The 27,676-nt window shown below is 43.9% G+C and overlaps 1 protein-coding gene across 1 annotated transcript in view; it reads left to right on the top strand.

The window, feature by feature from the left end:
* CNTRL (centriolin) overlaps positions 1–27,676 on the top strand; it is a 4,034,091-nt gene that overhangs the window by 1,207,483 nt on the left and 2,798,932 nt on the right. Inside the window, 1 exon segment of the mRNA XM_044058259.1 lies at positions 19,420–19,614. Coding sequence (XP_043914194.1) covers positions 19,420–19,614 — 195 coding nt within the window.

Raw genomic sequence — 27,676 nt, 5'->3', positions numbered from 1 at the left:
TTCGGCTCGGCTTCACCTCTCCTTTCGAACGGAGCCATCGGAGCCGATCTTCAAGGTCATCCAGACTTTCAGACCATAACTTAGAGAGTGGTCAGCAGATTACTTAAGTCACAGGCACTGGCCCAAATGTTACATAGTCCGTCTCAACAGGCGACTGTTGGTCCACACCCGTTACAGTTCCTCCTTCAACTCTACCCCAGAGCTTGGAGTTGGAGTCTTCGAATGGTTACTGCTACGGCTGGAGGACAGATACCCCCTTCTGTTCCTTCAGCCTCTACTCTTATCTCCTCTTGAGACCTTCCTTAGAGGGATTCGTGGTCGGGCTTCCATGGTCTCCTCCGAGGGGTGAGTGGCATCGGACCCTTGTCGAACCGCTCTTCCCTTGGAGCCTCGGCCTGTGAGCTCGGCTCCGACATCTGCCTCGGAGACTTCCTTCGGTGGTCCCTGGAGTTCCTAGTTCTTGACGGGTTCTCGGACCTGCCTGGGAGGGAGCATTGAGGTGATGAAGAGTGTACTGGCCACTGGTATCAGTCAGCAGTCTGTTCCCTTAGCTCCTCCCTCTATAGTGCCTGTTGACATCTCTGCCACTTCTCTTGCTACAGGACCCAGAGATCCTCCGCCTCAGGTTTCCCCATTGGGAATTTCCCCTCTTCGCGGATTCTCCTGATGTTTCGGGAGATCCTCCTAGGAAGAGGACTTGTAAGAGGAAACATGTAGACTCCCCCGAGTCTGTCACTTCAGATACTGACTTTGATGAGTCAGAGGGATCCCTAGACCCCCTCTGAGGATGTCTCCTTCTCAGACATCCTAGAACTCCTTAAACAGAGGGGAAACTGGCCCACCAACAATCCCTCTGAGGATGAGTCAGTATACCTAGAGGCGTTTGGATCTCGGCCCTCCACCTCCTGGGTGTCTCCGCCTTCGACCCCTTATGCAGGTTATTGCCCGGCGTGGGCAGCTCCTGACTCTGTAGAGCCAGTCCCTAGGAGGCCTTCAAAATTTATCACTGCCCTGTGTGACAAGCAATTCCTCACTAAGAGTGTCCCCGCTGATGCCATGGTGGTGGCTGCTGCCACCAAGAAGGAACTTGCAGATCCTTCCGTGCCGTCCATCCTCCTAATAAGGACTCTAGGACCATGGATAGGTAAGCGGATGTTTTCCTCAGCGACCTTTGCTATCGTTGCTGAATTACCTATGTCACTTCACCAGACTCCAGAGGATATCCTTAAGGAGCTGGGTGAAGTAGTACAGGATCCTACAGCTGCAGGAGCTCAAGAAAAATTGCTTCAAGCTAGGAACCCTTAATTCCATTGCAAACTCCTCCATGCGGCTAATATCATATGCTGCTGATGGAGCGAGTAGAGCCGCAGGTACAGGTGTGGCTCTTAGACGCCAAGCCTGGATGCGGCTATGTGACTTTGCAGATCCCTTCAAGGCGTCCTTCACGAATTCTCCCTTTGATGGGTCAGCTTTGTTTGGCCCTCAGGTGAAGGAAACTTTGACCAGGTGCGAGCAGGACGGCAAGACTCTTTCTGCTGTAGGAGTCCGATGTTCTTCATACCACATTGCTGCAGTCCTTACACTTGGGTAGTCCGCTGTCCCAGTCGGCCCGAATACCAAAGTATATGGCTGACGTCGGTCAAGGCGCATTAGTCTGGCGTCAGGACGTCAGGGTACAAATGCGCATGACCGACGTCATATCCTCAGTCTTTTTTGCCGCATGGTCCGATGCAGAAGCAGTTTTGCAAGTGCAGGTTGGCGTTCTGAGATTTTCCGAAGTCGGAGTTTCAGACCGAATCCAAGTTGGCTAAGTACCCCGTTGGGGATTATTTTGGTTTTTCTTGCCTCAGTATTTTACGGATGTCAGAAAAAGTGAATAACTGTATTTCTTGTGGGAAACAGATACCTCATAGGGATTACCATACCTTGTGTATACCTTGCTTAGGGCCTGAGCACGGCGTTGTTGGCTGTCGCTCTTGTGCTAGATTTAACAAACGCACTATAAAGAAGATTAGATTGTGCCAGGTTAGTTTTGGGAAGCGGTGTAATTATAAAATGCCGCCGGATGCTCCGGCGCCCGCTTCAAAAAAGCGCAAGGACAAAACAGCAAAGCCTAGGCTGGAAGAACCGTCCGTCCCGGACGTCGGTTCTTTAGAGGGCTCGGTGGAGCCAGGGTTCAGCCAGAAATTTCTTTGGAATCCCAGGGAGAGACTTTATTACTGCAAGATGTGACCTCTCAGGAGGTAGGCCAGGCGGAAGGGGCTTCTTAGGTAGCTGTTCTTCCTTCCCTTCCTAAGGTGGTTAGGCCCTCCCCTGCTGTTTCCAAGGCTTCTCCCAGGGGCAGGCCAGGTTTTGTTTCAGGAGTTACCCCTAGTTCTTCAGGGTCTGTACCTAAGAAGCATATGCTTAAGATGGCAGAAGATTTGATCACAATGATTAGAGGTTCTATGCCCCCTCCTGATAAGAGGCCTAGGGTGGAACCTGAGCTTGGGAGTTTTGAGCAGTGTTCGGATGCTTCTGAGTCTTGGCTGAAGACTTGCAGGAGTATTCCTTACTCTGATTCTGATGTAGATGATTCTACTCCTTCTGCTTCTCCTCCTGAGGATTTTTCATTTTCAGAGACTCTTCATTCCATGAGGGAGCATTTTAAATGGGAAGGTCAGGATTTCTCTGATTCCAGGAAAAGGCTTAGGAATTTTTGTTTCTACCCCAGCATAGGCCTTTAGCTATACCTCCTGTTCTAGATGTGGTAGAGGATGTTTTTGCAGAGGCTTCTCTGAACCCTGACTCTTTGCCTCCTGCTCCAGTTAAACCGGATAGATATTATAGGGTGCCTGAAGCTCATAAGTATCTTTTAAGAGTCCTAGGGCAGACCCAGAAACTGTTTCACAGGGGCCTAAAGGTGTTAAGGCTTCTGTTGTTAAAAATCCTGTTCCTCCAGATAAAGAGGCTAGGGCTTTGGATAGATGGGGAAAGAAAGTGTATACTTCTTCCACTTTGGCCATGAGAGCTTTGAATTGCCAGTTTCACATGTTGAAATACCAAAATTATCTCCTTTCACAATTAAAGTCTAAGGTAGATGCTTTGGCGGAAGGTATTGAGTGTAAAGAGTTGCAGGATTTAGTTCATGTTTCTGAACAGGTGGGTAAGCATTCTTTGCAATGTGGTTTTGATGCTGTGCAGGCCTCTTGAGGGTGGCTGCCACTGGTTCGGTTCTTCAGGCACGCCTGGTTGAGGGATCAGAATTTAGCTGAGCATGTGAAAACAAGGATTTTAGATGCTCCTTTACAATCTGATGTGTTGTTTGGTTCGCCTGTGGAAGCAGTTCTAAAGAAAATGGAAGACAAGGCTAAGTCTATGCAGACTGTTAAAGATTTTTGCAGGTTCAGCCTCCAAGTTTAGTAGAAATTGGCCTACCAAGGGGTGGACATATCCTGCTTATGATTCCCAGTCTAGGGGTAGGTCTAGTCGTGGTAGAGGCAGAGCTCAAGGTTCTTTTAGGCCTAGAACAGGGAGTTCACCTGCTCAGTCTTCTGGTGAGGGCAGGGGTCAGTCCTTTCGTAAACAGACACAATGACCTGCCTTTTCAGCTGCCAGAATCTTCTCGTCTGGCAGCACCTTTGGGAGGAAGGTTGGCACTTTTCAAAGAAAACTGGAGTTTAATTACCCAAGACAGATGGGTATTGGATATCATTCACCACGGTTACAGGTTTTATTTCCATACCTTGCCTCCTTTCAAAGGCATGCCAGACATTCCTCCTCAACAAAGGAAAGAGGCTCACAAGCAAATTTCTCTGTTGCTCCAAATAGGGGCCATTCAGCCGGTTCCTGTGCCAGAAAGGGGCCTAGGATTTTATTCTCGCCTGTTCCTAGTACCAAAAAGGGGAACACGTGGAGACTAACTTTGGATCTGTCTATCCTCAACACTTATGTGGACATTCCCAAGTTCAAAATGTTGGCGTTACAACAGCTTTTACCTCTGCTGGGCAAAGATCACTGGATGGTAACTTTGGATCTCAAGGAAGCTTACCTTCATGTTCCTATCAGACTAATTTGCAGGAAGTATCTGCGTTTTCGAGCTGGGAATTCTCATTATCAGTTCTCTGCATTGCCCTTTGGCTTATCTACTGCGCCCAGAGTATTCACAAAGGTTCTGGCTCCAGTGATAGCTTTCTTCAGGCTAAAAGGAATACAAATCTATCTTTATTTGGACGATTGCCTGATTCTGGCTCAAGGAAGGGACATGCTTCTTCAGCATTTGGAATATGTGATAGCAGTGCTAAGATGCCTAGGGTATTCTGTGAACGAAATAAAGTCCAGTCTAGTACCCTCTCAAGACATGTGCTTTCTGGGTGTGAGACTGAATACAGCAACCCAGATGGCCTTTTTAACCCCGGACAAACAAAAGAATCTTTCTCTTTACTTCCATCAACTATCTCATCAGTCCGGGCTGACTGCAAGGACAGTCCTTCAAGCCTTAGGGTTCATGGCATCTTGTATTCTGGTACTTCCCAATGCCAAACTGCATATGAGGAAGCTACAGTGGTATCTCAAAAATGTATGGACACAGCACTGCCAGGATTTGGACACTGTCATTCAAATAATACCTTGCATTCAAAAGGAGTTTTTGTGGTGGGCTCAGGAATGTCACCTAAACAAGGGACTCTCTGTGACCCGGCCAGAGGCGAGTCAGATTCTAACGACAGATGCCTCAGACACAGCTTGGGGAGCTCATCTGAATGGAAAGTGGATACAAGACAAGTGGCCTGCCAGACTGCAGCATCTACATATCAACATGAAGGAGATGTTGGCAGTCCAGTTTGCATTACTGGCTTTCAAGGATTTACTTCTTCCAGGGCAGGTGTTGATTCTAACAGACAACACAACTGTCATGTGGTACATCAACAAACAAGGGGAACACATTCTTATCCTCTATGCAGGCAAGCAATGATTTTGTGGGAGACTGCGTTAAGCTTGCAGCTGAATCTTCAAGCAAGGTTTCTGCCAGGAGCACAGAACTCCTTAGCAGATGTGTTAAGCAGGCAAATCATGGATCCCCACAGTGGAAACTGGATCTTCATGTATTTCAGACATTGACAGTGTCATGGGAACTCCAGACATAGATCTGTTCGCTTCTCCACTAAACCACCAGCTGCCAAAGTTTTGCACAAAGGTTTCATCACACAGCCTGGAAAGTGGATGCTCTTTCTTTCAGTTGGAAAAATCTTCATGTGTATGCCTTTCCACCTCTGCCTCTCCTCCCAAAGGTACTTCTAAAGGTCAGACAAGACAAGCCAAGGATGATTTTAATAGCTCCAGATTGGCCTCGCAGCACTGGTACCCATTACTGAGGAGTCTGGTAAGGAAGCCTCCATGGCCCTTACCTTTGATTCCACACCTATTGTCTCAGAAGGACGGGCATCTGCTCAATGTCAAGCTTCACTCTCTTCATCTAACAGCTTGGCATATTCTGTTTTGAACCATAGCAGGTCTCAGCTTCCTCAACAAGTTTTGAATGTGATTATGGAAGCCAGAAGACCTACTACAAGGAAAGTGTACAGGAAAATGGAAGAGATTTTTATTTTGGTGTGCAGCAAAGGATTTGGATGTTTCTGAGCCGAATTTGAGTGTGGCTCTTCAATATCTTACTGAGTTATTGGACAAAAGTTTGTCTTTCTCTTCCATTAAGATTCATGCTGCAGCAATTTCAGCTCACTATGATTGTGACCCACCATTGTTTTCTCATCCTTTGTTCAAGCGATTTCTTAGAGGGCAAAGAATATAAGACCCCCACGTGAGCTCCTACTCCTGCTTGGGACCTCAATTTTGTGTTGGAGAAACTCACTCTACAACCTTTTGAGCCTGCAGCTACTGCTGAATTGAAATATTTGTCATGGAAGACTGCTTTTTTGTTAGCCATTACATCTGCAAGAACTGTGTCTGAATTGCAGGCCCTTATGGCGGTTGAGCCTTTCCTGTTTTTTCATAAGGATAGGGTATCTTACGTACTAATCCTTCCTTTATGCCTAAAGTGGTTTCTAGTGTGGCTTTAAACCAAACTATTCATTTGCCTACCTTTTATGCAGATCCCCAAGATAAGGGGGAAAAGATTTTGCACACTTTAGATGTACACAGGCAGTTGCGTTATTATTTAAGCAGGACTAAGGATTTTAGGCAGTCTCAGCAGTTGTTTGTTTCTTTTGCTTTGGGTTCTCAGGGCAAGCCTGTGTCAAAACAAACTATTTCTAAGTGGATTGGGTTTTGCATTGCATTTTGTTATTCCCATCATGGCAAGGAGATTCCAGCTGGGATTAGGCCTCATTCCACTAGGGCTACTGCCACTTCAACAGCATCTCTAAGGGGTGGCAACTAAGGATATTTTGGAGGCAGCTACTTGGAGTTCAGTGCATACTTTCTCTAAGCATTACCACCTTCCTCTCTACTCTAAATCTAGGGCTGGTTTTGCCACGCTATTTTGCAGGGCATGTTGTCAGCTCCTGCTTCCTTATGATTTGCCAGCCTCCCTTACCTCTGCTTTGGGATTCTACCCAAGTGTAAGGACTGCAGCAATGTGGTATGAAGAACATAGTACAGTTTTGTACCTACCATAAATGTAGATGTTCAAGATCCACATTGCTGCAGTCCAACCCTCCCTCCTTCCCTCTGTGTTTAGGGTGGTTGTGTGGGTGAGGTTATACTCTTGTAATTTTGTATATATTGTATATATATTTGGTGCAGGAGTATGTGGTGTTTTTTGGTTCTAGCCTTATCTTTTTAGGGTCTTCTGACATCTGGGGCAAGAAAAGACTGAGGATATGACGTCGGTCATGCGCATTTGTACCCTGACGTCCTGACGTCAGACTAATGCGCCTTGACCGACGTCAGCCATATACTTTGGTATTCGGGCCGACTGGGACAGCGGACTACCCAAGTGTAAGGACTGCAGCAATGTGGATCTTCAAACATCTACATTTATGGTAGGTACAAAACTGTACTTTTTTCCACCCCTTCTAGACCTTACCCCAAAGGACAGAAAGGTGGAAAAATGTGGTTCCGCAAATCCCAAGGAGTCACGCCGGATTCACGTGGTCAGTTTACCCCTAGAGGCAGAGGGGGTAACAACAACAGACGCCGCTCTAGAGGCAGAGGGGTCCAAAACCAGGGAAACAGAGAGCCTCTCTCTGACAAGCCCTTTCAGCATCCCTGAGATGTTGCCCGGCTGTCCCTCCTTGGAGGCAGTCGGGGGAAGATTATCACTGTACCCAGAAGCCGGGCATTCCCTCACTCAAGACAGATGGGTACAGTCGATCATATCCAAGGGTTACATAATTCCTTTCGAGGAAAGTCCTTTCCCTCAAATTCCCTTCCAGATGTACCACCCGGTCTAAGGGAAATTGCAGAGTTAGAAGTCTCAAAACTGCTGCAAAAAAGAGCCATTCAGCCAGTTACAACAGACCATTCCGAGCCCGGAATCTACTCAAGGTTCTTTTGGTCCCCAAAAGGCGGGAGACTGGAGACCAATATTGGATCTCAGCAGACTCAACAAGTCTGTGAGGAAGACAAGATTCCGAATGGTCACTCTTCAGTCAATTCTGCCCTTCTTACAGAAGGACAACTAGATGTGCTCAATAGATCTTCAGGATGCGTACTATCACATCAAAATTCACAGACGCTCCAGGAGATTTCTCCGCTTTCGGCTGGGGTCCAGTCATTTCCAGTTCAGAGCCCTGCCCTTTGGTCTCACTACAGCCCCCAGAGTGTTCACCAAATGCATGGCAATGGTCACGGCTCACCTGAGACATCAAGGATTCCAGGTGTTTCCGTATCTCGACGACTGGCTCCTGTCAGCCACCACCAGGCATCAGCTTATACAAGCCAGGGATTACACAATAAATCTTTGTTCTCATTTGGGCATCTCGATCAACTTCAAAAGTCATCCTTATCGCCCTGCCAGTCTATTACCTTCATAGGCAAACTTAAACACTGTTCGGATGTCAGCTACCCTTACAGATCAAAGAGTTTCAGACATTCAGAGTCATGTCAGGATCATTCTGGCCAACAAGAAAGTACAGGCCAGAATGGTTCTAAAGGTATTAGGCCTCATGGCTGCGCCATTACTCTTCTTCCTGGCTCGATTCTACATGCCTTCTTCAGTGGATGCTGTTCACACAGTGGTCACCAACAACTTCCGCGTCACCAGATTCTGGTGACACAGACTTGCAAAGATCATCTTGCTTGGTGGATCACATCTCCTCAGGTTCACCAAGGCAGGTACTTTGTACCCCCATCCCGATAGCCACTGTCACCACGGATGCCTCCTGATCGGGTGGGGGTCATTATCAGGGCAGGATGGTTCATGGGACGTGGCAGCCGTTCGAGTACCATCTGCACATAAATGTCCTGGAGATGAGAGCAGTGCTTTTAACGTTGCAAGCCCTCAACAACTTTCTTCCCGTAGGGACAATTGCAGTCCACACAGACAACATGTCTGTAGTTTGGTATATCAACAAACAGGGCGGAACCAAGTCCTACCCCTTGTGTCGAAGCTCAGACTATGGCAATGGGCGATCTCCTCTCATCGGTTTCTGGTAGCAACGCATATCCCTGGGAAAACCAACATTGTAGCGGACAGATTGAGCAGAGCTATTCTCATGCCTCACGAGTGGTCTCTCAAGCAATCTATAGCGGAAGAGATTTTTCTGGAATGGGGTGTCCATGTTGCGATCTTTTGCTACTCCCCAAAACAGCAAATGTCCAGACTTCTTCTGTCTCTTCCTCTACCAGGCCATCCCCAGAGACGCTCTGACCCAGGATTGGCCCCAGGGACTTCTTTATGCATTCCTCCATTTCCTCTGATCCCTCAAGTTATCCAGAAAGCTACCGTTTGAGAGCCAAATTGATTCTCATTGCCCCTTACTGGCCTCGACAAGTTTGGTTCCGTTCCTCGATCATCACCTTTTGGTGCAGCGGTGGCATCTGGACCCAGTGGCAGATCTTCTGATTCACCAATCGGGTCAGCTGCACCGGTCTATCCCTTCTCTCAACCTCACAGCATGGTTGCTCCACTTCCTTCCTTAGCCAGGCTTCCTTTGATCTCTAACCCAGTTAGAGACATCATAGTAGCCGTTAAAATCCTCTACCAGGAGGATTTATACAAGCAAATGGAAACGTTTCTCTTTTGGGCTAAGGCCAAGAATATTGATCCTTTCACTGCCCCAGTTCAGGCAGTCCTGGACTTCTTAGCAGAGATTTTTCATGCAGGCTCCTCTTCTTCCACAGTCAGAGTTCAATTGGCTGCTATCTCCAACTTTCATGTCGGGATAGCAGATCATAATATTATGTCCCATAGGCTCTGCAGGGCCTTCTTGAAAGGAATTTTCCTACTAAAGCCTCCAATCAGGAATCCTCCTCCTCAGTGGGATCTAAATTTAGTGCTGACATCCTTGATTCTTCCCCTTGAGCCAGCTGTTTCTTGTTCCCTGAAATTTCTTTCTTGGAAAACTTTATTCCTAGTGGCTATTACATCGGCCAGGAGGGTGTCTGAACTTCATGCTCTATCGGTTCGACCCCACTATTTGGTTTTTCACAAAGACAGAGTATCTTTGAGAACTAATCCAACCTTTCTGCCTAAGGTCGCTTCAAAGACCAATTTGAATCAATCCATTGATCTCCTGTATTTTTCCCAAACTATTCAGACAGAGATGAACAAAAGCTACATTATCTTGATGTCCACCGTCAACTTAGATATTATTTGGACAGAACAAAAATTTAGAAAATCTGATCAACTTTTTGTTTCCTATGCGGATAATAAAAAGGCCTTCCTGTTTCTAAAGTGACCTTGTCCAGATGGCTTTCTTGGTCATCTCTGAAATTTATCTGCTCAGGGGAAAACAGCTGTGCTCAAAACCTAAAGCACATTCAACTAGGAGCTTAGCTACTTCTACAGCCTTTCAAGCTAGACTTCCTTTAGACACTATTTGTGCTGCCACTTGGGCCACTCCTCACACTTTTGTTTCCCATTACAAATTGGACTTGGCCTCCAGGGACAGAGCCAGCTTTGGCTCTACAGTCCTCAAGAGTCTGTTCCATTGAGCCACCCAGGATAGAGGTGCTAGGGACGCGGTCCCATCAAGCAAGAATGAAGGCGAGATTGACAACTTAACATTAAGAAGTTATGTACCTACCATAACGTTCCATGTTAGTTGTCTTCTCTCTTTCTTGGAACCCTCCCTCCTTCCCCCTGGCCTGGACAGACCTTGTTATAAGAGATTGTTATGCTGAAGACCTTTCAGACCTGGTCCTTCTTCCATCCTGTAAGTTTTCTGTCTTCCTTTGGGAAGTGTTTTTTTGCTTGGTGCTATTGCCCTTTGTCATCAAACGAGATCTGGGTACTTACCGCCTTGCATCATGGGATATGGGGCTGCCTCGAGCTGGTAAAAGTGACTCTCGAGCTTAGCAGTAGAGTCGGGCCGAGGGATCGGCTCCGAACCCATCAAGCAAGAAAGAAGGCGAGAGAAGACAACTAACATGGAACGTTATGGTAGGTACATAACTTCTTATTTTGTAAGATGTGACATAGGCTGAAATGGATATGACAAGAAAACTGTATAAAAGATCATCCTGCCAAATATTAGTGTGTGCATGTAACACAAAAGCTGGAACTAGATACTTAACAAAAAAGCTGTTACAGATAAAAGGTGGGAGTAATAACTTTTTAACATAATGACACTTTCTGTATTATCTTTAAATGTTAACGGTCTCACAGACATATACAAAAAAGAAACAGTAGTGAACTATATTAAAAAATGTAGAGTGCAAATAGCTATGCTACAGGAGCAACATTTGGAAAGAAATCAGCATGTGAATTTGATAAAGAAAAGTTTTCAGGATGGCTATTCAGTGGAATACCACAGATAAGGAAAAGAGGAGTACGTATATTAATTGCAAGAGGAGCTCCAATAGTGATATAAGAGGATAAAAAATATAATAATGGTAGATTTGTAGTACTAAGGGACTATTGACAAGGGAGGAGGAGATTACACTGGAATGTATTTATATTCCACCTAAAACTGTTATAATGCAGCTTAATGAAAATTCTGGGTGGAATAATCAATTTGCAGCAGGGAATATTACTTGAGGACTAGAATTTGATTTGCAGTAGTGTAGATGTGTCTGGGGGACCTATAAGGGAATATATAACAAAGGAGGGTAGCTTTTGAAGAAATTTATGAAAATATTTGACATGGAAGATGTGAATTCAGTAGGAGGAGTTCGGAGGGAATTTACATGTTATTCCCCAAGATACAAAATCTAGGCTAGGCTAGACAGAACTTAACATTTCACAGCAAAACGTGCATTTAATTGAAAAGTTTGATAGTCATCCAATAACTGTTTCAGCTGACGGGCCAATAATAACTAAAATAAAAGCACACAGTAGTGAAGTAAAAATGACACCGTTGTTGGTGGGTCTTGATGCAGAAAAAGCATTTGACAAAGTAAGCTGGGAGTTTATGAGCAGGGCAATTGAAGCATTTGCATTCCCTGTTAAAATTATAAGGTTGATTAGTAGGGTATATGAGGGATCAAAGGCGAAAATTAAAGTGGGTTTCCCTCTGATAAATTATGTATCAGCAGAGGAACCAGGCAGAGGTGCCCTCTTTCCCCTTTATTTGCACTTTATCTAGAACCATTGCCAAAGAAAGTAAGAGACTCAGAAATTCAGAGATATGATTGGTATGGTGTTCAAGAAAATCTGGCTCTGTTTGCAGATGATATTGCTATATACCTGATAAAACCAGAGTAGGACATTGCAGCTTTGTGGAACATGAAGCTAAAACAAATGCAATAGCTGTAAATTATGTACCCACACATGAATTGGTTCAGCAATATCCATGTTTCTGGGGACTTGATAAAATAAAGTATGTAAGAGTATGGATTAAAAATGATTATGGTGTGGCAGCTGAGGATATACAGGAACAGACTAAACAAAAGATAATACCAAAACAGAGAAATTGGAAGGTCTGTTGTATGGATATAGATATTAAAATACAAGCAGTTAAAATGTTTTAATCCCTTTAGTTTTATTATAGGTTCATAGGTTAGTACTAGGCTAACTACCCTTGTGGGCCATTTCAAGCCTAGCCAATTACCCCATGTGAGAATCAAACCCTGCACCTTGTGTTCATAAGGTAAACACCTTAACCATTGGCAGATTTTTACCAACCAGAGGAGAAGTTGTGGATAGCAATTATTAAAGAGCTGAAAGATTGTGTCTGGGAGGGGAAGACTGCAAGATTCAAACTGGCTAAACTGATTCTACCAGTTGAACAAGGTGAGTTAGAAATACCCATTTTGAAGGGGTGTTTCAGAGCTGCACAGTTAAGGCTCCTATACATAGCACAAGCAGAAATGTACAATTCAAAGTAAAAAGGGATGATGTTGAAACAGGTGGGAAGCTCAAAAAACAGAGAGACTGGGATATTGGGTGCAAATCCTTAAGGAGAATAACAGTAACCATGAAGAATATTATATTCATAAAGTAGCAGAAAGTATTCTAAGAACCAAGCCGACATGGGAATGGAGAAAGGAGATTCTGCCGACAGGGATGACTACAATTAGGGATATAGACAATAGGCAAGAGGGGGCTGGAATTTATTGGAGAAAACTGGACAAAGAACCACAGTATTGGAAGAAAATAATTAGAGAGGCAAATGTGATAGAATGGGAAGAGGCCAAGAATTTATTTGGATTGCAGACTTGAGTGTGCCTTTATTATCAAGGATTGATACCAGAGTGTAGACAGAGAGAAAGAAATAGGAGGATCCCAAAGGAAAGACCAGTACTTGTAGACATTCTAGTAGAATCTAGAACAGAAGCCGCTGTAAAAAAGGAATAATTAGTAGAGCATACAAAATATGGCATGATAACTATAAGAATCAGTCAGAGGAGGTTAGAAAGGATTGGAAAGAGATTGGATAAGCAATTCATAGAAAAAAATGGGATGATATATGTATGTCTCCCAAATATGCAAAAAGTCTCGAAGATTTAGGACGTTTGCTCTGAAGTGTTTAAATAGGTATTTTTAAACCCCCAAGTAGACTGCAAAGAATTTTTCCTCAGGCAGACAGCAAAAGTTGGAAGTGTGATAGGGAAGAAAGATGTAATTGGGAACATATTTTCTGGGAGTGTAATGAGACGGCAGACTTAAGATTCCCTGCAGATCATTCTCTCAAAAATACTGGGTAAGCAAACAGGTGTAACTAAGGAAATTATTTTTTGAGCTATGATACAGAAACAGAATTATAATTCACGAAGGCACGAAGTTCTCCCAAAAGGTTTATTAGACAACAGAACACAGCAGGAACCAACACTGACCTAGGTTTCGTCGTAAGACTTCCTCAGAGTGTTGGTAGTCACACAATTTATACTAATCATTGTACAAATTGATTAATTACACCAAATTATTACTCTAATTATAACACAGCATAATTGTAACTTCTAATTGTCTCACTCATACACTCAACTTAAAAAATACAGTACTATATTTCAATTTACACTTGTAATTTTATACACTTGTGTATTGGTGAAATATGTTAAAAAAGAAATGTGTTATTGACAAAATGTGTATTGTATGAAGAATATATATGAATATAATGTTAAAAAACAAAACACCTAAATTGTTATATTAAAAATCCATGTAGCTACTCTATAGTTACTGAACCACCATTCAGAACTTTAATAGATACTAACAATGATGTTAATACTATAAAAAATCATGATTATTTCATTCAACTAACCAATAATAAAAGTCAATGTAAAACTTAGTTTGTTGTACCGGATAATCATTAAATGTAATTATTTCCCCAGTATGTTCTGAAGCCTGAGGTATGGTTTAATAGTTATAAATTCATTTAACCCTGGGGTAAAATGTGCATTCAATATCATCTGCCATTTAATTTCACAAACATCTAAATGGTACTCAGTTAACCTACCCTGCGGATCCTGAACTAACTGTTCTAGTACACAAAAGGAAAATCTGTGGTCATTGTGTTCAATTGTGTGGCGAGCTAAGGCATTAGTGGGTTTTTGATGTTGAATGTCCAAGACATGTTCTTTAATTCTTTCTCTAAATTTCCTACATGTCTTTCCCACATAAAATGCCATGCATTTATCACACTTAGCTAAATATACCACATTGGTTGAATGACAATTAAACTTGCCCCTAGTCCTGATACTTGTACTGTTAACTGTAAGTTTACATCCTGTTTTCATAACATAGGGACATGTACTACATCTACCACACTTGTTAGTTCCTCTGTTACTATTAGCATAAGCATCCGAGTGTGCATTACCTCTCTCAAAAATTTGTTTCAATGCTCTGTCCCTACGATAAATAAACTTAGGTTTGTATGGAATATAACCTTGAAACTCTTTTAACTTGCTAAATGTTTTCCAGTGTTTTTCAACAATGTACTTAATGGTGTTCGTATCTGCATTAAAGGTAATAACATATAAAATATGTTCATCCCCTAAGTCATGATTTAAATGATTGCTGACATTATTAATACAGACTGAATATGAACTTTTCAATATCGACTGCATCTGTCCATTTCGTCTTTTTGTGTATATATTTCGTTCCTAATATCTTCACATAAAGCCTTAGGATAACCCCTATTGAAAAATAATTCCATCATGAATTTGATTTCCTTATCGAATTCTATGTCTAATAAACCTTTTGGGAGAACTTCGTGCCTTCGTGAATTATTGTACTGGTGGACTGGTTATTTGATTCGTTTTTTGTTAGTTTCCACAGAAACAGAATTGCCTAGACATATCAAGGGCTTGCTGAGTCTAATTATGGTGGGTGCCAAAAAAGCACTTGCTAGAAAATGGAAATCAAAGTCTAAACCTGCTTTACTAGAAGCAGTGACTATAGTAACAGAGATAAAACAACTGAAATTGAGATCTTTAGAAAAGAGTAGGGGCAAATTACATAGAAAAATGGTAATTGTGGGAATAATACATGCAGAGGAGGAATAAGATTTAAAAGAAGGCAGGATTTGAATGATCCATGTACTGTTTGAGTAACAATGACTGAATAGGTTGTAAGTGATGTATAATGTTTGCAACTAAAATTGTCAGTATGGTTTGTTTTCATTTATGTAAATGTAATATTGCCTGTGCCATATGTGATAATTTAATAAAGATATTTCTTGTTTAAAAAAAAAATCCAAGCCACCCTACTAAATAAATTAGAGGCATGCTACATTTTTTACAAAATTGCCAAATTTATCCTAATACATCCTACCGTACATACCACTGCTTAACACTAAAGAAGTCCAGCTGGCTAGAACGACCTCATAACCTTACCTTCACTCAACTTCAAATTGCCCACAAAATAATACATAGACCACACACACATGCCCTTCTCTGCAAAACATTCTCAAATATTCACACCCTGGCATACAATACACACCAACAAATAAGGCAGGGTGGAGGGAAGAAATGGTTACTGCAGAAGTAATCATTCAAACATCAACTGTTATGGTAGTGCACTTTGTTTATCATATATGCATGTAAATTAAATTTGTATATTGCTTTATACATAAATGCAACCTGTTTATTATTGTCTAACACTCTTCCAGAAATCAAATTGTATTAACCTCTGTCTTTGATTGTATTAACCATTGCATGATTCTTAAATCCCATTTTTACTGTAAAGAAACTGAAATTCTTTTTTCTCTGTAAATTTTTTTTTGTAATTTTTGTGACTTTGAAGGAACTTTTCTCCCCGAGCTTCCCCTGAAATGAGTCTGAGTGCCTAGTTGAACCATCCCGATAAACAAAAGGCAAGCAATAAATAAATAATAAGATAAATATGAGTCCTTCTCTAGGTCCAAGTCAGGCTTCAGTAGGACCATTCCCATGGGATTCTGGGCACCTCTTTCCACCTCCCAAATGTGGTAAGCTAGGATAATCTACTCATATAGCTCAGGCTACTGCAGCAATGATCAGTATGATGAACATAGTGCACTACTATAGGTACTCTAGGGCCTTGACTATACCATAACAGTTGATGTTTGAATGATTACTTCTGCAGTAACCATTCCTTCCCTCCACCCTGCCTTATTTGTTGGTGTGTATTGTATGCCAGGGTGTGAATATTTATTTATTTTTTTGTTGTTGTTCCTAACATTGTCCTGTCAGGGCTTAGTCTCCCCTTCCCTGTTGGCAGGAAAGCTCTGAAAGGCTTGGCATCTAAATTTGTCTTTTAGTCAGCTCAGCTCAAGCTGCCTGACAATTTGGGCCCACGTAGCTGTGGAAGCTGGCCAAATGTTATATCCTTTGCAGGAAGTAACCCATGTAGCTAAGGCTACTGCAGCAGTAATCATTTAAATGTCTACCATTATGGTAAGTTTACTTGCACAGCTGTACTTTCTGTTTGTGTTACCTTGGCAAATATGATGGTGTCTCAAAAGTTTTAGATGTGTTTCCCATATTGAAATAGTACATTTATACTGAGGTTCTGTTCTTAAAAGTATATTTTGGAGAAGTCCTTTAGATAACATCTGTGCCCATCCATTGTCCCCTGCTGAATTTGCATTTGGGTTCTAGACTTCATAATTACTGAAATCTTTTCATGTAGCTTGGAAACTCAACGAGTGTGTATAGTCATTTTATAGTGACAGTTTTAAGTTTCACTTTTTTTTTGTTTATGGAACGTATTGTTAGTAAATCATAAGCTTCTTCCCAGAGGAGACCTGAAATGAGTGTTTGCTATCACAGAGCTTGTATAGGATGCATTCCAGCCTTTATCTGTAGAATATACTGACATGAGCTGTACTTTGACTCATATTGCTGGACTGTAACTTCTAGAAGAAAATGGATTAATTTACTGTGCTTCTCTGGTAAGTAAACCCAAAAGTTATTGATTCCTTTCCAAATTACTACTCATTCTTAGATCTGTACAGTATATGTGTTAAGTCAGCATTTTAATCATGACATCACATCTATGGTCAATTTGTTTTTAATTTCTGTGTTAGCAATCGGGCACTGCAGTTAATTATTTAACCTTTTCAGTCTGAGGGATGGTGCTTTGTTTTTTGTTCAGTAATGTAGCCTGGGTGGCAACTACTGGATAGCAAGTTTGTTAATATCTTTTTATGTAAGTGTAACTGTTAGTTCATAACTTGCAATCCCTGCTGGTAGCCATAACATCTAAAAGTGGAAAAATAACTACATCAGAAGTATATTTATGTTATTTATTACAGCTGATTAGAGTTGGCCAACTCTAAGCAACTTACAGAACTTAATAGTGGAAAAACAGATAACGAAGTTAGTAATAAAGGCCAGTATGTCAGGGTTGCCAGAATGGTCTCAGAGGACGATGATTTTCAAAAAGAATGTGAGACACTAAAGGGCATGTTAGTAAAAAGAGTGTACCCACCACCCCCATTTTGTTAATATTATTGAGAAGAAGTTAAACACAAAAGGCACACTGTTAAAGGTACATTGTTAAATTGCTATGTGGCAACATTGAGTCTGTTGGGACCCCTCGTTTAGACCACAATAGGTACTCTAGGGCCTTGACTATACCTTATACACTTGATGTCTATGACATCAGGAAAATAATTGAGAAATTTTGGGAAATTTTTGTTATGGATGAGGAGAGTGTTGGGGTCCTTGGTGATAAACCAGTTGTGGTTTATAAAAAAGACACCTGCTTTAAGGCCCTGTTGGAAAAGAACTCAAGGTCTTTAAAAAATGGGGGTTGCTTTAAATGTGGTAGGTGTGCTCACTGCTGGTCCATTGTGGACAGAGGGGAGATCTTTAAGAACTACGGGTTTATTTACCCAAAGAAAAGGTATTACTGCTTTTAAAAATGGGTAGTGTATGTTGCTTTGTGTGACTCGTGATGGATTTTATGTGGGTAAAAATAAGAGGGTCCTCAAGCAACGGGTTTATGAACATGGCTATGAAATTAGACAGAAAAACAACAAAAAAACATTGTACAAGCATATAGAGATGTTTCCTCTGCACAAGTTTAAGTTTTGTGCCATTGATCATGCTGACCTGGGTTCAAGGGGTGGACCATTGGAAGAGTTTTTGGAACTTCTTGAATTAAAGTGGCAATTAAACTTAATGCCAGTAAAAAAACTGGGCTTTAATTACAGGATCAATATCATGGCTCTACTGAAACTGAAGTCTTTGTATTTTTATGAGTGATTACCAACTAACAATGAGTGGTTTTGTGTTGTGGTTCGTTTAAAATGTGTTTTACCTTGTCATGTCATTCATTGTTCATTTCCTCTGGGAAATGATGTAACTAATTTGTAGGGTGGGATGGGTTATTTAAGCAGTGTTTTTGCACTTTGTATTTGTATTCTGATGAAGTCAGTGTAGTCTGACAAAAGTGCTTAATTGAATAAAGAAGAGTTTTCCTTTTATCCGGATCTGTGGTATTGTTGGCTGCCTACTTCGTTATCTGTTTTTCTACAGTTTGTCTTGGTCTTTTGACGGTTTTGAGAACTTAATAGTGGGCCTTTTTTGCCTTCCAGGTAGTAAAAATAACACCAATAAAGCAAATAGCTTTTGGCATTGTAAGAAAAGGAGTACTCTTATCTATGCTGTTTCTTCTTCAGTAATTCGTAGTAAGTTTGGTGTAACTGTAGGCTATCAGTGTCATCTGTACATATAATCTGCAAACATTGCTTCAGTTTAAACATTCATATAGGGTTTCTGCTTTATGTCGATCTTGAGACGTATTTTTATTCCGTCAGACAGTATCTCTTAAGCAAGTTAGGGCAGTTTGCATGCTGTAGCTTGCTTGGATGTCATGATGGACCTTAGAAAGCAGCCGTACATTGTCATGTAGGTGGGCAGATGTTCTGCAATGTCCTTTAATGTATCTGAGATTGGCTGAAGAGAAAGAACAAAGGCCTATAAGTTACATTTTCACAGCATTTGTGAAATTTTGGATAAGTGCTGTTTTTCTACTTTCATTTAGTGATGCAGCGCTACTTCTGACTCAAAAGAGTAATGACAGAAAGCAGTAATCTAACCAGGAAATTAACTGCTATTTTAAAAATAGCCACTTCACATAAATTGTAACTAGACAATTGTATTGGTTTCATATTAGCCGTTCTTTCAGAATGAAGAAACCGTTATATTACCTGGTCACTAACTAGGTATAAGCTCACTTCTAAAAAAAAGTGAATTAATTAAAGCAGTAAAATACCAATGAAACTTCAGAAATTTAATGAAATCATTTTTTTCATTATGATAATGTTATATAAAAGATGCCAGATGGAAAAGGCATATATATATATATATATATATATATATATATTTTTTTTTTTTAACATTAGAATGTTTTTGGCTTTCCATATTTGATATCCTTTTTTTCATTGTGATGCCTAGATTTCAGAAGCTGAGAAGGAACACCTGCGTCAACAACTTAGTCGCAAAATACTGTTGCTAAATCAGCTTCGCCATGAAGCCCAAGAGTTGGAAAGACAGATTGACTGGCAGATGGCAGAAATATCAAAAAAGCAGAAGGAGACCGAAGAATTGCAGAGAATACTAGATTCTACTGACCCTAAAGACCCCAAATATGTAGGTTGTAGAGTTTGCTTTTTGGGTAGTAATTAATACTAAGGTGCAAATTGAATTTGTTCAGTCGGCTCTTTAGTCACACATTTGTTTCTAATGTGAAGTTTTAATATATTCAATTGTTTTACCCTAAAAGTACCTGGTGACATAATATTTCATAGGGAAAACTGCATACCTAGTTGGAGAGGCATCTCTCAAGAATATTATTTATATGAAATCTCTTTGTGTAGAGGCACATTTTGTAATTCTTACTTTTGAGATGTTAGTTTTTGGAACTAATGCTAAATGCGTGTCTAAAATGTTCCCAAATTTCTGCATTTTCCACTCGTAGTGGTATTATCTCTGTAATGACTTAAACTGTTTTATTTTTGATTGCATATTACTCAGATATTAGGGTAAACATGTAGAAATTGGTACAAAGATCATTTCAGAGAAGATATATTTTGAAACCTCAGTCTGTCAGTAAGTAAACAGTTATTCTCTTTCAGTAAATCCAAGTCTTATAAAATGCCTTTGGGAAGACAGTTTACAGTAAAGAAAACAGTCAGATAACATGTGATCTGAAGTAGAAACTTCATTTGTCAGCAACCTTTGGGATACGGATCCGATCTCGGATCCAAGCCGGCAACTTTTACCACAGCATAGATCCGAGCTCCTAGCTCCTCCCTTTACCCATAATCCCCTGCCAACACTAACTGACCTCAGATCTAGTTTGTCGCGCTTCAAGCCTACAAGCTGGATTTCGAGCTCCTGGCAATTCAGAGTATTGTGAGAAAAAAACTTAGAATTTTTTTGTACTTTTCTTGTGTGATTGTGTAAGTTTGTTTAGGTTCCCTCTTAAATATCTTTTTTTGTAAAAATTTTTCCTCCCTACCCTTGCTGGTTCGTAGTGTGTGTTTGTGGTGTGTGTAGGGGCCTAGTGAGTGTGCTTTTCCGTTCAACATGTCGGAGGCCCCTAAAGCCATCTTCTCAAAATGCACCGAGTGTGGCCATAAGCTTTCACCGGCGGATGGCCACACCAAGTGCGTTAGGTGTCTTGGGGTTGAACACCTCTCGTAGGGATGCATGATTTGTGCAGCGTTCAACCCCAGGGCACTTAAGGACCAGAGGTCGAAGCTGATTCTGGCGGGCCTTTTGCCCCCGGACTCGGCTCCGGCCTCTGGTTCTTCGGTGGCCGCTACCCAGCCCTTGGTGGTAGCCACCCCTGCCTCCCTTCTTCCGGTCGGGACTCAACCTCCCGTTTTGGCTGCGGAGGAGAGGGAGGCCGGAAAAACCAAAAGGAAGGAGAAGCACCATAAGCGGCGGGCTGAGGACTCTTCCTCGGCCCTGCCCACCAAGCGGGCTTCTCCATCCAGGGTTTCTGGATCACCTCCTCCTCGTCTCCGGTCCCCTTGTTTTTCACCAGGACCTGGGGAGGAGGCAACCCGGTCCCCGTCGAGGTCATCGAGGCGTCACTCTAGGTCCGCCTCGGTGGCCTCGTCGAGGTCCACATTTAGTATGTCAGATGCAGACATGGACCGGATGATGAGGAGGTTCATCCAGGCCCAGCTGCAGATGGGAGTGCTCTTGCCTCCCCCCACTCTGGAGGGGGGGGAGCTCGACCCTATTTTTTGCCCCAATTGCTCCTTCTCCGTCCCGCTTCCTGGGTTTGGAGCATTCGGAGCCAAGCCACGTCAGATCCGGGGGTGTGTCGGAGCCGACAGTACTAGTTACTTCGGCTCTGACTGGTCCCTCGAGTCTGTCTCGGAGCCGTGGGCGGAGCTTCGGATCCGAGGGACTTTGTGTGACTTCGGCTCCGTCCCGGTCGGAGCACACGGGTCCTTCGGATCCGAGGGTTTCATTCCCAGATCCGGTCCCCGCTTCGGATCCGAGTGGGAGCCGACTCTCGGAGCCTATTGAGAGTAGCTCCCCCTCGGCTTTCGCGGTGGTGGAGAGGGCACTGTTGAGTGTATCCGGACCCCTGGTCCTGGCTTCGGCTCCTCCCTGCACTCCCTCTCAGCTGATCCGGGCTCCCATCACCTGGCCTTCGGGACAGCCTGCTTCAGCGTCTCTGGGTGTTCCTGCGGAACATGATATTGCTGGTGAGTCTTCCTCGGACAGCCCCCCCCCCCCGAAGAGGTCCCTCACAAAGCCAAGTGTAAGAGGAGGCACATGGACACCCCTGAGTCCCTTACCGAAGATACGGACTTAGATGAAGGGGAAGGCTCCCCAAGGTCACCCCCCGAGGATGTCTCCTTTGGAGACATCATGGAGATGCTCAGGATTAGGGGGGGTGGTCTGCCCCCAAGGCTTCCTCCAATGAGTCAGTATTCCTAGAGGCATTCGAAGCAGGGCCATCTACCTCTTGGGTGTCCCCTCCCCCCGACCCCCTGGTGGACCTTATTTCCACCAGGGCTTGGAAGGAGCCAGACACTGTAGAGCCAGTCCCCAAGCACCCGGATAGGATCCTGAGTCCCCCTGCTGAAAGAACCCACTGGAGCAGAGGTCCCCCCGTGGATGCCATGTTAGTGGCGGCGGCCACCAAGAGAGAGCTGGCTCAGGAGAGCTCTGTGGTCCACCCGCCGAGTAAGGACTCTCGAGCGATGGACCGCCTGGGGAAGCGGGTCTTTAGTTCAGCAACCTTCTCCATGAGAGCGCTGAACTATATGGAACACGTCATCCGGATACAGCAGGATCTAATAAAAGAATATGCCGCATCCCCCCCAGAGTCCATGTCGGAAGGAGACAAGCATCTGTACTCCTCCCGAATGTCTACTCTACGTTCAGTTTCTAACATCTCTATACAGCTCTTGTCACACGCCACTGAAGGAGCCGCTAGAGCCGGCGGAGTCAGCCTGGTAATCAGGCGTCAGGCCTGGCTCCGACACTGTGACTTCTCGGAACCCTTTAAGGCGTCATTCGCGAATGCCCCCTTTGATGGTTCTGCACTTTTTGGCAAAACCGTTCGCGACACTTTAGTCCAGAGCGAGAAAGACGGGAAGACGTTGTCTGCCGTCGGAGTCCGCTTCTCTGCTCCCCAGAGGTCCTTTTCTAAGAACCAAAAGGGTCAGAAGAAGATGTGGTTCCGAAAATCGCATCAGTCCCAGTCTGCTCCGGACAACCAGTCCTCTCGTGGCAGAGGAGGACAGGGAGGACGCCGCCCAAGAGGCAGAGGGGGTCCCAGAAACTTTGGGTCCAGGGAACCATTCTCTGAGAGGCCCACGCAGAACCCCTGAGGGGTTGCCCGGCTGCTCCACTCTGGAGGCAGTCGGGGGGCGTCTTTCGAAGCACCTAGCAATGTGGGAGTCCATAACAACAGATCGCTGGGTGCTTCGCATCATATCCAGAGGTTACCAAATTCCCTTTATTGTAACCCCCAAAGTCAAAAGCCTCCCCGACATACCACCCAATCAGAGAGAGGCAGCTGCTACAGACATTCAGCAGCTTTTGCAAAAAAGAGCCATCCAACCCGTCCCCCCAGATCAGTTCGGATCGGGGTTTTACTCCAGGTTCTTTCTGGTGCCAAAAAAGATGGGGGACTTGAGACCCATTCTCGATCTCTCTCTCCTGAACTTGGCAGTACCCAAAGAAAAGTTCCGAATGGTCACCTTACAATCTATTCTCCCCCTATTACGGGAGAACGATTGGATGTGCTCGATAGACCTCAAGGATGCATACTACCACATTCTAGTGGACAGACGCTCCAGGAGGTTCCTCCGCTTCCGGCTGGGAGCCAGTCACTTTCAGTTCAGGGCCCTTCCCTTCGGTCTCACCTCAGCCCCCAGGGTGTTCACCAAAGTCTTGGCGGTCATAGCAGCCCACCTGAGGCTTCAGGGAATTCAGGTCTTTCTGTACCTGGACGACTGGCTCCTCATCGCCCCAACAAGGCATCTGCTCTGTTCAGGCAGGGATTACTTCCTCGACCTTGCTCCACGTCTAGGGTTAACTATCAACATGACCAAATCCTCTCTAGTCCCCTCACAGGTAATAGATTTTGTAGGGGTGAGATTGGATTCCAGGATAATGCTTGCCTTCTTAACTCCCAATCGGCTTCAGAACCTGAGGTTGCATGTCAAGGCCATTCTCATTCTTCCTGCTCCACCTGCGGAATTGATCCTGAGGGCTCTAGGGTCCATGGCGGCAGCTATTCCTCTACTACCCCTAGCCTGCCTAAATATGAGGGTACTGCAGTGGACCCTCCAAGTACAGTGGTCCCTGTCTCGCAACCCCCTGTCCCATCCTATTCCCCTAAGCAGGGCTTGCAGAAGGTCGCTCGTGGTGGCTCCAGTCCCCGAGTCTCCACACGGGACGACCATTTTCGATGCCTTCCCCCGTCACCACAGTGACCACGGACGCCTCTCGCCTGGGGTGGGGGGGGCACTATTCAGGCAGAACGGTCCAAGGCACATGGAACGACACAGAGACCTCTTTGCATATCAGTGTCCTAGAGATGAGGGCGGTGCTTTTGACGTTGCAGGCACTTCACAGCCTTCTACCGATTGGGACAATTGCAGTACAAATGGACAACATGTCAGTTGTCTGGTACATCAACAAACAGGGGGGAACCAGGTCCTATCCCCTTTGTCGCGAGACCATGAGAGTGTGGGAATGGGCGATTTCCACCAACCGCTTTCTTATTGCAATGCACATTCCGGGACGGTCCAACATCCTAGCAGACAGGCTCAGTCATTCGATTCTGACTCCGTACGAATGGTCTCTCAATCCTCTAGTAGCGAAACAAATATTTGCCCTATGGGGGCAACCCTGTTGCGATCTTTTTGCCTCTCCTTCAAATACCAAATGCAACAGTTACTTCGCTCTAATCCCCCCTCAGGGGGAGTCCCTGAGAGACTCTCTAGTACATGCTTGACCTCCCAGTCTCCTTTACGCTTATCCTCCTTTGCCCATGATGCTGAAACTCCTACAGAAAGCCAGTCGGCTGGGGAGCAAAATGATCCTCATTGCCCCATTCTGGCCTCGTCAAACGTGGTTCCCGTACCTGTGGTCTCACCTGATTCATCCACCATGGATTTTGGATCCACTCCCAGATCTCATTACCCACCCTCTGGGTCTCCCGGCCCCCATCCTGATCAACTTCAAGCTGACGGCTTGGTTGCTCCAGTTCCACTCCGGAATCTCCTCACCAGTCAAAGCCATCCTAGTAGCAGCACATAAACCTTCCACCAGAAGAGTCTATCGAAGCAAGTGGAAACGTTTCTCCTTGTGGGCGGAGCACCATCACCTGGATCCTTTCACGGCGCCTCTCACGTCAGTTTTGGAGTTCTTAACTACCCTTTTTCATCAAGGGGCTAGCTGCTCTACAGTCAAGGTACAACTGGCAACGATTTTGCATTATCATGTAGGGTATGAATCAGGCCCTCTGATGACTTCTAAGCTTTGTAAAGCTTTCCTCAAGGGTACCTTCCTTCTCAGACCTCCAGTCAGGGAGGTAGTACCCCCATGGGATTTGTCTTTGGTTCTCCAAGCCTTGACTAGCCCCCCTTTCGAGCTGGCGGCCACGGTTGATCTTAAATATCTCTCTTGTGGCCATTACTTCAGCTAAAAGGGTTTCTGAACTTCAGGCTCTATGTGTTAAACCGCCGTATTTATCCTTCCATCCAGATAGAGTTTACCTCAGGATCAGTCCGTCCTTTCTGCCTAAGGTGTCTTCGGAAGCTAATATTAATCAAACTATTAATCTTCCTGTGTTCTTTTCCCATTACCAGAACAAAGGAGAATATAAACTGCATTCCTTGGATGTGCACAGACAATTATGTTTTTATACTCATCGAACTGCTGGTCATAGGCAATCTGACCAGTTGTTTGTCTCATTTGCCAAAAAAAAAATAGGCAAGTCAATTTCTAAAGTTACACTATCACGGTGGATAGCTAATTGTATCCTCTTAGCGTATCAGAGTTCGGGAAGGCCTGCACCTCTGGGAGTCCGAGCGCATTCTACTAGGGCCATCGCTGCTTTGGCGGCTTTTAAATCTAGGGTCCCCTTAGATGATATTTGTTCCGCAGCCACTTGGGCCTCATCTCATACCTTTATCAGCCATTACAAACTGGATGTTGTCTCCAGAGGTAGGGCGTCCTTTGGCTCTGCAGTGCTCCGGAATGTTCTTCCATAAAGGCCACCCAGGATTCAGGTAGCTGGGGACTCTGTCCCAAGGGTTGCTGACAAATGAAGTTCCTACTTCAGGTTTAGAAGTTATGTACTCACCATAACATTCCATTTGAGTAGGTATCTTCATTTGTCTGCAACCATCCCCCCCCCCTCCTTCCCCCTGACCTATAGGATCTGTCTTGGATTAGCCCCTTTCCGGGGCACATTAACATTGCTAATATCGGGCAAACTTGATCTGAGGTCATTTAGGGTTGGCAGGGGATTATGGGTAAAGGGAGGAGCTAGGAGCTCGGATCTATGCTGTGGTAAAAGTTGCCTTCTCTGATCCGAGATTGGATCCGTATCCCAAAAGTTGCAGACAAATGAAGATACCTACTCAGATGGAACGTTATGGTGAGTACATAACTTCTAATTATGACAATAAGTGGCTTACTGATTATACCATAATAATACTATATTAAACAAATAATGTGAAGTTGTTCAGTCCCGCCGTTCATTCATACACATGGGTTCTGAGCCGATCCCTCGGGTCCGAGTCGGCTGCTTTCACAAGCTCGAGGATTTCGAGTAGCTCGAGGCCAAGTCCCTATCCCATGATGCTCTCTGCTTCACCTCAGATCTATTTAGCCGCTGCAACAGATCGGAGATAGAGAGTGGAGCTCGGGCCAGTATTTCTATTTTGAAATTATTACATCTTTAGCTTTACATTCTTTACTAAAAAAGTGTGTTTCTATTTGTCTAGAATGGTGTTTGTGTCTAGGCAGCTTATATATACATAGATTGACAGAGATATATACTGTTTTCTCATTGAATTATGGCGGATCATAAAGAGAGAAACAAAAATCAGGGTTCAAAAAATGCCCTAAGTGTGGACAGAAAATGTCAATTACTGATCTACATGTCAGTTGTGTGTACTGTTTGCGGGCAGTCCATCTTCAGGAGGATTGCTCCATTTGTCATTCTTTTAGCAGCAGGGTCTTTCTGGAACGCAGGAGAAAAATGGTAGACAGGGGGTTGTTAAAACCTGATTTCCAGGAATCGCTTGACAAGGCTGAGCAGACTTCAAAATCTTCAAAGGGATCCAAGTCTTCGAAAGCTTCTTTGGAGCCAAAGTCTTCAGCTCCGAAACTTGCTGAGAAGGTGCGGTCGCCGGTTCCACAGTCATTGGCACCGAGCTTGCTTTTCGGAGCCGGTCCCCAGTATTGGAGCGGTCTTGATAGTTTGAAATCACCTATTTTACATTCGGTGGCTTTGTCGATCCCTTCGGCTCGTTCTTCGAGGAGCCTCTCTGATGTGAATGTGGACTGAGTGGTGCAGAGGCTCCTTGAGAATCCGGCACTAGCCAAATTGTTGTCAGCTCTGGCCCAACTGGTTTCGGAGCCGAAGACTATCTTACCTACTGTGTCTACTCCTCCTCCAAGCCGAGCTGGACCTACAGAGCCGGGGGAGGTGGAACTGATGATTGTGGAACCCTCTTATGGTCCAACTTATGTCCTAGTGATATTTCAATCCTCAACACACATTTGAGCATTACAGTACTTGAGGAAAAGGTTAGTAAATTGCCCTGTACAATGAGTCTATTTAACTCCTCACAAAAATGCAGCTCAGCCGTTTTTAAAATGTGCAGAATGAAATGTTTCACTATTTCTCTATAATTATTACTTGTTTAACAGATTAGTTTCCATTTTTCCATGTAGCTATGGATTATTGAAGTAGTGAAGACCAAGTTGGATTTGTTTTGGACAAGAAATGACTTGTAGGTTGCTATGTTCATGTTCTTAAGGACTCTTTAACCTGCTTCATATAATCACAACCACATTACACTCCCAGAGAATGTTTTAAATATAAGGTTTGGCTTTGTTGTCCTGACTGCAGCAGTAAAAACTTGAGTAAAAATTAAAAAAAAGACACTCAGAAGGCATATAGCTGAAACACTGTTAAGTCCTTAAGGGTCATTTG

Source organism: Protopterus annectens, chromosome 16.part0 (genome assembly GCF_019279795.1).
Source record: "Protopterus annectens isolate FY-2018-M chromosome 16.part0, PAN1.0, whole genome shotgun sequence".
Taxonomy (NCBI): domain Eukaryota; kingdom Metazoa; phylum Chordata; order Ceratodontiformes; family Protopteridae; genus Protopterus; species Protopterus annectens.
Note: the sequence above shows the minus strand (reverse complement) of the source record. Positions and strands in the feature narration are given on the sequence as shown.